General features: G+C 43.7%; 1 protein-coding gene across 1 annotated transcript; it reads left to right on the plus strand.

Annotated features, from left to right (window-relative positions):
- Positions 1–1,181: 1,181 nt before the first annotated feature.
- LOC106647471 (uncharacterized) lies at positions 1,182–7,028 on the plus strand. The gene is made up of 16 exons (XM_023392692.2): positions 1,182–1,465; positions 1,546–1,716; positions 1,827–1,918; positions 2,018–2,067; positions 2,149–2,407; positions 2,476–2,636; positions 2,854–2,971; positions 3,059–3,375; positions 4,650–4,768; positions 5,184–5,354; positions 5,449–5,546; positions 5,635–5,714; positions 5,774–6,053; positions 6,119–6,285; positions 6,349–6,466; positions 6,539–7,028. The coding sequence occupies exons 1-16, from the start codon at positions 1,384–1,386 to the stop codon at positions 6,866–6,868; spliced, it is 2,613 nt and encodes an 870-aa protein (XP_023248460.2). The 5' UTR covers positions 1,182–1,383; the 3' UTR covers positions 6,869–7,028.
- Positions 7,029–7,247: the final 219 nt, after the last annotated feature.

Consider the following 7,247-nt stretch of genomic DNA (forward strand, 5'->3'; position numbering starts at 1 on the left):
GAGATAAATTAATTCTTACATGATAACCGTACAGTATAAAATCGAAGTAATACCCAATTTAGCCATAAATCATGTAGGCAAAAATGGCTGTTTTCCAATCATCAATTTTTTTTTTTTTTTTTTTTGTGTTTTATTACTTCTGATACATAATGTCTGGCGCATTCCAACAAAGCAAGTGAGTTTTTATCGTAGACCGTAAATGTCCATTCGCTCAAAAGTACCATTATTCATATTCTTGAGTTAATTTGCATATGAAACTAGTGCGAGGATTATCCATGTGAATTATAGATGCACGCAAGTGCACACTAGAATGAATAAATTAATTTCAAGCAAAAAATTACAGCAGCTTCCGAAGCTTATGCTTCTTTGTGAGCATATCGAATAAAAAAAAGCTCCAACGCATATTCAGTTGCCTGATTTGCATCGTTACGTATGCGTAAAACTTTGCCGATTTTTCCACAGATAAGATATAAAATCCTGTTGTTGTAGTCCCTTGGTAATGAACTAGATTGTTTACAAATTTGTTTTTCAAACAAGAAAAATTCATCGTAAAGTTTGAAGTGATCAATTCCATAAGTACGCTTTTGGTCACAAAAATAAGTTAGCCCCGAGTCCCGCAGGCTCAACTTGAGTGAAAATAAAAATTTGATACACCTTTAACTCTAGGAAAAAATCGCTCCAACTGTAGCACAAAGGTTCCCCTTACTTTGTCGAGAGAAACAAGACACGGCGTCGTGCAGCTGTTATCGTCGCGAGGGACGATTTTCAAAAAACACAAACACACACAACGAAAAACAACAACAATTGTAAGGGAAAAAAAAAAAGAAAAAAAAGAAAAAAAAGAAAAAGTGAATCACGAGAGAAGCCCCGATAAAAACATCGAGGTTGCGACACGCTGAGCATAGCAAAACCCGTCGAGCGCGTGAAGCTCGAGTATTATGATTCTACTCGTACATGACATATGACTATAGTGAATCGAATGCCACGCGAGAGAGCACGGCATATTAGGCTGGGGATATACATGACGCTCGGGTCTTTTTTACACTCTCGCTCTCAGTCCCTCTCCCTCGTGTAGCGAAAAGAGTTTACAACTCGTTCGTGAATCACGACTCTCTCTCTCTCTCTCTCCGCGCCAAGCTGCGTCAGCTGATCGGTACACGAGCGGAGGAGCTGCAAAGATCGAGTTATTCCGATCGGCGTTAGTGTGCACTGTGTAGGTGGTGTGTGCGTTACACCACGCTCTCTCCCACAGCAGTGCCGGAGGTTCATTCATCCTCGGCGCACATTCCATTCTTTCGCGATACTTCATCCTCCGAAAAATCGGTTGGGCTAGACATTTCTAATCGTACGTATGAATAAGTAAAATAACAAATTGTATACAAAATGTCACTGGTTTGCCGTCACTCGCTATTCACCCTGGCTTTGCTGATACTGTTTTCCGCAGACAGTACAACCGAGCAGATCGGTAAGTAATTTGTGTATATACCTATATGTTCTTAATATAATGGCACAAATACTCATTTATGTGTACACTCGGGGGGGTAGATTGCGACATCCCTTCGATCTTCGAAGTCAAAGTGGACGACAACAAAAAAATATTCGTGTTCGACGCGGAAATCTCGGTGAGGTACAGCAGGAGCAAGCTGGCCGTGTACAATTACGCGGATACGAATCAAGTCAATTTTTTGGTCAACGATTCCGTGATCGTTTTTTCGGGTAAGCATATTTTTGTCTCTTTCAGATACGCAGCTGATTCTCGAACGAGACGACGTAAAAAAAAATTTTAAAAAGTATACGTTGTGATTTTTTTTTTTTTTTTTTACAAGGGCACATACTTCAAGACGAAAGAATCGACCTCAAAAAGGCCAAAGTATCGCTGGACATCGACACGAAAATCGCCGGAACTCTGCAACTCGCGGTAATCTAATATCTTTTTTTTTTCCACACACTCGCGTAGAGATAAAAATCACCATTCAAATTACTCACGATAATAATCCCGATGAATAATTCATGAAAGAACGACGCCGTGGCTAACTGCAAGGTGTACCTGGCTAGGCGTAAAAACGAGTGAGTAGTACACACAAAAACAGCAACCCACACGCAAATTCGTATATATCCTCTCAACAAGTGTATTTTTTTGTTTTCCAGCGACCGGGATCTGTCGAGGTATCTGCAAGCCGAGATTCTGGATCGAGCGCGGGTGTGCCTCGAGTCGGCGGTGTGCGAGAACTCGAACGACGTGAAAAACGGGGTTGGCCGCCAGTACGATTTCGGAGATGTTGTTTTCGTGCCGTCGAAAAAACCGGCCGGCTCGAGGGACAACTTCAACGTCGAGGCACTCGACGGCGAGAACGTGCGGCCGATCGTGTACTCGGTCGGTCCGCAGGAGATGAACGACAAATTGCAGGTATAAATCATGGTTTTTTGTTGTTTGTGGTTATTTTAAATAAGGCCAACCGATTTTCCTCCTTTTAGTCGACCATCAACGTGATCGTGGACATAGCACTGGCGGAAATCGTCAAGGAGATGAAGAAGGAGTACAACGGGACCATCAAGATCCCAGACATCTCGGAGAGCTTCATCAGTCCCATCTTGAAGCTTAGCATCAAATTCAACGCGTACAACGGACACTTTTCGTAAGTTACACTCTAACGGTTCAAAAACGCTGTTGAACTGAAAATCACTTTTGCACACCTGCGTTGATTCGCACGCGATCAGTGGCCATACATGGGCATCCAGATGTTTGGCACTTAATGCAAATTTACTCAAAAAGAAGCCCAGCAGTGGTTTTTGTTTGGCCACAACGTTTTTGCGAGTGAGTAAAATGATTGGTGCGAATTTTTGGTTTTTCAGAGACATAGCGACGCTGTCGAGGGTAGGCAATGCTTCTTTTTCCCACACGGGCGAGCTGTACATAGCGTCGTGCGCCTTCGGCCTCTCCGAGGCCAATATTCGTTACAACAAATACTCGGTACAACCATATATTTATGTATACATACACAGTTGTCTTTTGTCTTTGCAAAAGTAATCGAGATTGTGTCATGATGATGTCCCACAGGTGAGCTACATCGGCGTGAAATTGGGCGGCAAAGTGACGGCTGTAGTAGAGGGAGTGTCGGTGTTTGTGACCGTAGTGGTCGACTTTAGCGAAAAACCGTGCCAGATACGACTGATGGACCTGAGGCTGATCAAACTCGGCGACGTCGAGGTCGACATCACCGGTCTCGGGCCGTTCAACCGGCTCTACTCGATACTCGTGTCTTGGGTCACGAAAAAGTGGAAAAGCGACATCGTCGGGCAAATCGAGAAACAAGTTCGGACCACCGTCGAGGATTACATGAGGAAATTCGATTGCGAGAAGTTTAGGTACGAATGAACTTACAGTTGGTTCGAATGGCTGTAGCGTTGTAGGGTTTACTCTTACCTTTTGTACATATGCAGAAACAAAGAGGAAGGAAAAAAAAAGGAAAAACTATAGAAATAAGGTTGCAGGAGTAGAAACAAAGTATATTCATAGGATTTACTATACGTAGAAAAATGTATACGGTGATGCTCTCTAGATGTATTGTGTAGGTGAATTGTGATTGTACTATAACGATGTAGCTTAGCATGTCAGTTCCTGTGTAATACGATCATAAGAATCTCAAAGATTGCGAATAAAAGAGTTCTATGATAATCACTCGTGTGTGTCTTTTATACTTATTGATGTTTATAAATATACATATATATGCCAAAACGATCTCCGATTGCGGTGAATCAAATCACGGTATAACAACAACTTCATATTATGAAGTTGGCCTGTATATACGGTATACATTTCACAAAAACAACTCTTATCTGCTAAAGTCGGTGAGCACACGATAATAAATTCAGCACATGGTTTTTTTCGAATGATAAGAGCTTACGTATACGCATACGTATTGAATTGCCTATGTCGTGTATTTATTTATACAATCTAAATATACTGCCTCGCTAATCTATATATCTCCGTATCTCGATACGCGCGTATCGTCATTTCGGCATTTATATAGCCAAGCGATCCACACAATGCATATAATGGTAAAAATGGCACCATCATAACTTTCTTGTTGTATATTTATTAAACAATGTGGCAACGCCGCGCTATACTGGGAAGTATACAATAAACGTGCTTGACCGACGTCCAACGCGTGCTCGTATACCGATTACCGATTTCTCGGCAGTGCAGTGTATATGACAGAAACGTGGGCAATCACATTTTTCATGAAGCAAAATTTTAGAAAAATGAAACGATAGGCGTTACAGGTACTTTGGTCATCGTTACGTCCAATTTATCAAATGTCCGTCCCTTTTATTATTTTACAATGCTCGTCTCCTTCGTATAGATGTAGCTCATGGCACACACACACGCTCGCCGCTCCCCTTCCATGGGTCCCGCTCTTCGAAAGCGTGTGCTACAGTTGTTGAAACCAAGTCAGCCTTGCTGTCGTGTACAATATAGATACAATATATCTGTCTGCGGCCGGGAAAAGCCGAGTTTGGCGCGCCTACGCCTTTGTTTACTCGAGGAAGCATTGTTATTTTTACTGAGTGTATACTTGGGCGCACGAGGGTTGAAAAGTTGAGAGAAAGAAAGCGATAGGGGACCATTAAAATTTGTTATTTACAAGTGCCATCGTGACTGCGTTTCGACGCTCTGATTTAGCTATGTTGGGGCCACCTTCGTACCCAATTCTGGCAATTATGACGGCTCTATTGAGTTCATCGGTCCTTTCGACCGAGTGGTTGGGTGAGTCAAACGCCTCTCGCGTCAAAATAATTTATATACAAAGCCATTGTCGCGCTCAGACTTGGGTCCGGATGCTTTTTCGATTTTTTTTTTTTTTTTTTGTGCTAACAAAATTATTTTTAAGTAGTACTTGTATGGCACGGTGCTTGACAATTTTATTTTTTTAACTGGAACAATCCACGTATAAAATTTGTTTCTTCTCTTTATCATGTAATTATAGCGATAAATAGAAATTTCATTTGGCAAAACAAAGGAACTTTCTTTGGTAAAAAAAAATTCCTTTCAAAACATTTAAAAGTTGATAAAATAGATGCACCCAAATCTTTGTGCTACGATTATCAACACAAAAGAAAACTCAGCGAGTTTATCGGAAATTCGTTTTCTTTAGCTATTTTTCTTTTTTTTTCAATTTCAGAATGCGATCCGCCAAAAAGTCTCGCGATAGAGCTAGAAAACGGGAAGAAATTGCTGGTCCACGATGCCCAAGTCAACGTGACGTACAACAGGGACGAACTGGCGGTTTACGAGTATCCTGGTATCGACGACGTTAACATTCTCATCAACAATACCGTCGTGTCCTTCTCGGGTGAGGGTGTATTTATTAAGTCACGAATTCGACAATACATCCATAATACGTATATATGTATATGTGTCCAACGCTCGCGTGCGATGTTTCTCAGGTCACGTGCTGTCGGAGAACGAACAAGTCGTCGAGGGCGATGCTGACAGGGTATCGAAAATCTTCAACTCCAAAATCGCTGGTTTCGCGAAACTATTGGTGAACTTCTATACTATGTCCCATCGATTGGTGTTTCGTTGAAAAATCGGTCAAACTAACATTGCCTATAATTATTCAATTTCCTCAGAAGAGACGAGACAACAACAACGACCTACTCCGCACTTTGACCGATTACAGCTTGTACTTGTCGAGGAACTGCAAAGAAGCGTAAGTGTGTTCTCCCCCTTGGAGGTCGATTGGTGGGTAATTTCGTGGAAATTCCCCAGAGAACTGGAGCTGCCGAAAAAAGTCCAGGTGGAGATCATCCACGAGGCGGTCTCGTGCGTCAAATCCACCCTCGACGGGAAGATCGGCAACGTCACGGAGCGAGATCTGGACCGAGCCAGGCTGCATCCCTACAGCTTCGGCTCCATCTCAGCCGTCTCGGGAGATCTCGATGACCTGCGCTCCAAGTCCTACAGAGTCAGCGCCGAGGATGCGAAGCTGGTGCTGTCGAACCTCACCAACTTGGGCCTTGACCACGTCGGCCAACACGATGCACTGCAGGTACCAAGCTGAAATCCATTTTTTTGGATCCCCAAGAGACGTTGTGGGTTTTTTTTCACTTTCAGCGAGCCATCAACAAAATCGTCGACCTGGCGGTCGCCGAGCTCGCCGCGAGAATGCAACGGAAGAACGAGGGTAAGATCGAGATCCCGGACTTGAGCCAGAACTTTTCGACGGGTTCCTCCTGGTGGAGAACCACCGGAGAGTTTGGGGCTTTCGACGGCACCTTCGAGTGAGTCATGTTCTGAACTTTGACAATGAGCAAAACAAACGATACAATTACTCGTGCTTGCAGAGATCTGACCACCATTTCGAGGAGGGGAAACGTGTCCCTGTCCCGAAAAGGCGCCAACTTCTCGGCGTCGTGTGGCTTCGCCCTGCCAGTGTCGAGAATGAACTACCGCGGCTACGGGGTACGTATAACTACACGAGCATATCGTATATACTCGACGTGTAATAATAATATGTACCTATGCGTGTGGTAGCTGAGGTACGGCGTGGCCAAGGTGAGCGGCAAGTTGTCGGCGAGCTTCGACGGTCTGAGCCTGTTGGCGTCGGGCTCGGTGGATTTCGCCGAGCGGCCTTGCAGGGCCGTTTTGCTGGACACCCGGGTCGTCGACCTCGGCAAGGTCAAGGTCAAGGTCACGGGCTTGGGTCCGCTCAAGATGTTGATGTCGAAGCTGGCCACGTGGATCACGAAGAAGTGGAGGGACGAGATCGTCGTGGCGGTCGAGGACAAGCTCCGGGAGATCGTGGCCAGGCATTTGGGCGCCTTCGATTGCGAGAAGTACAGGCTGGAGCGAGCTGCTTTTTGAAGCTGGTCGTATCGTTGTTGTCGAACAAATTTAATAAAGTTGGTGATTTTTGCAAAGGTAAAAGGTGTCTCGAGGTGGTTTTTTTGGAGATTGTTATTCGTTGCAAAGTCTCTCGATTTTTTGCAAATAAGAATCGAATGTACAAGGAAAGGAAATGAGATTTAAAAGGCATTTTGTCAATCTTAATCACATTTTATTAATAAAAATACGAATTAAATCGGCTGTTGTCAAATCAGGCGGAAGTGAACTGTATTGGACTTCGCGTTTCGGAGACAAACATTTTCAAAGTCCGATGACATCGTATCACAAACTCATTGGTACGTACATATACATGCGAAAGTATACTTGGTCGTTACTTTCTCTTTGAACTTGCACATGC

The sequence above is a fragment of the Copidosoma floridanum genome, unplaced genomic scaffold (genome assembly GCF_036245765.1).
Source record: "Copidosoma floridanum isolate Cflo_tuat_1 unplaced genomic scaffold, Cflo_Japanese_pri ptg000007l, whole genome shotgun sequence".
In the NCBI taxonomy this organism is placed as follows: domain Eukaryota; kingdom Metazoa; phylum Arthropoda; class Insecta; order Hymenoptera; family Encyrtidae; genus Copidosoma; species Copidosoma floridanum.

Coding starts and splice junctions, on each gene's coding strand:
- LOC106647471 (XM_023392692.2), top strand. CDS start 1,384: ATGTCACTGGTTTGCCGTCACTCGCTATTCACCCTGGCTTTGCTGATA. Junction 2,408..2,475: donor AGATGAACGACAAATTGCAG/GTATAAATCATG, acceptor TCCTCCTTTTAG/TCGACCATCAACGTGATCGT. Junction 2,637..2,853: donor GCGTACAACGGACACTTTTC/GTAAGTTACACT, acceptor TTGGTTTTTCAG/AGACATAGCGACGCTGTCGA.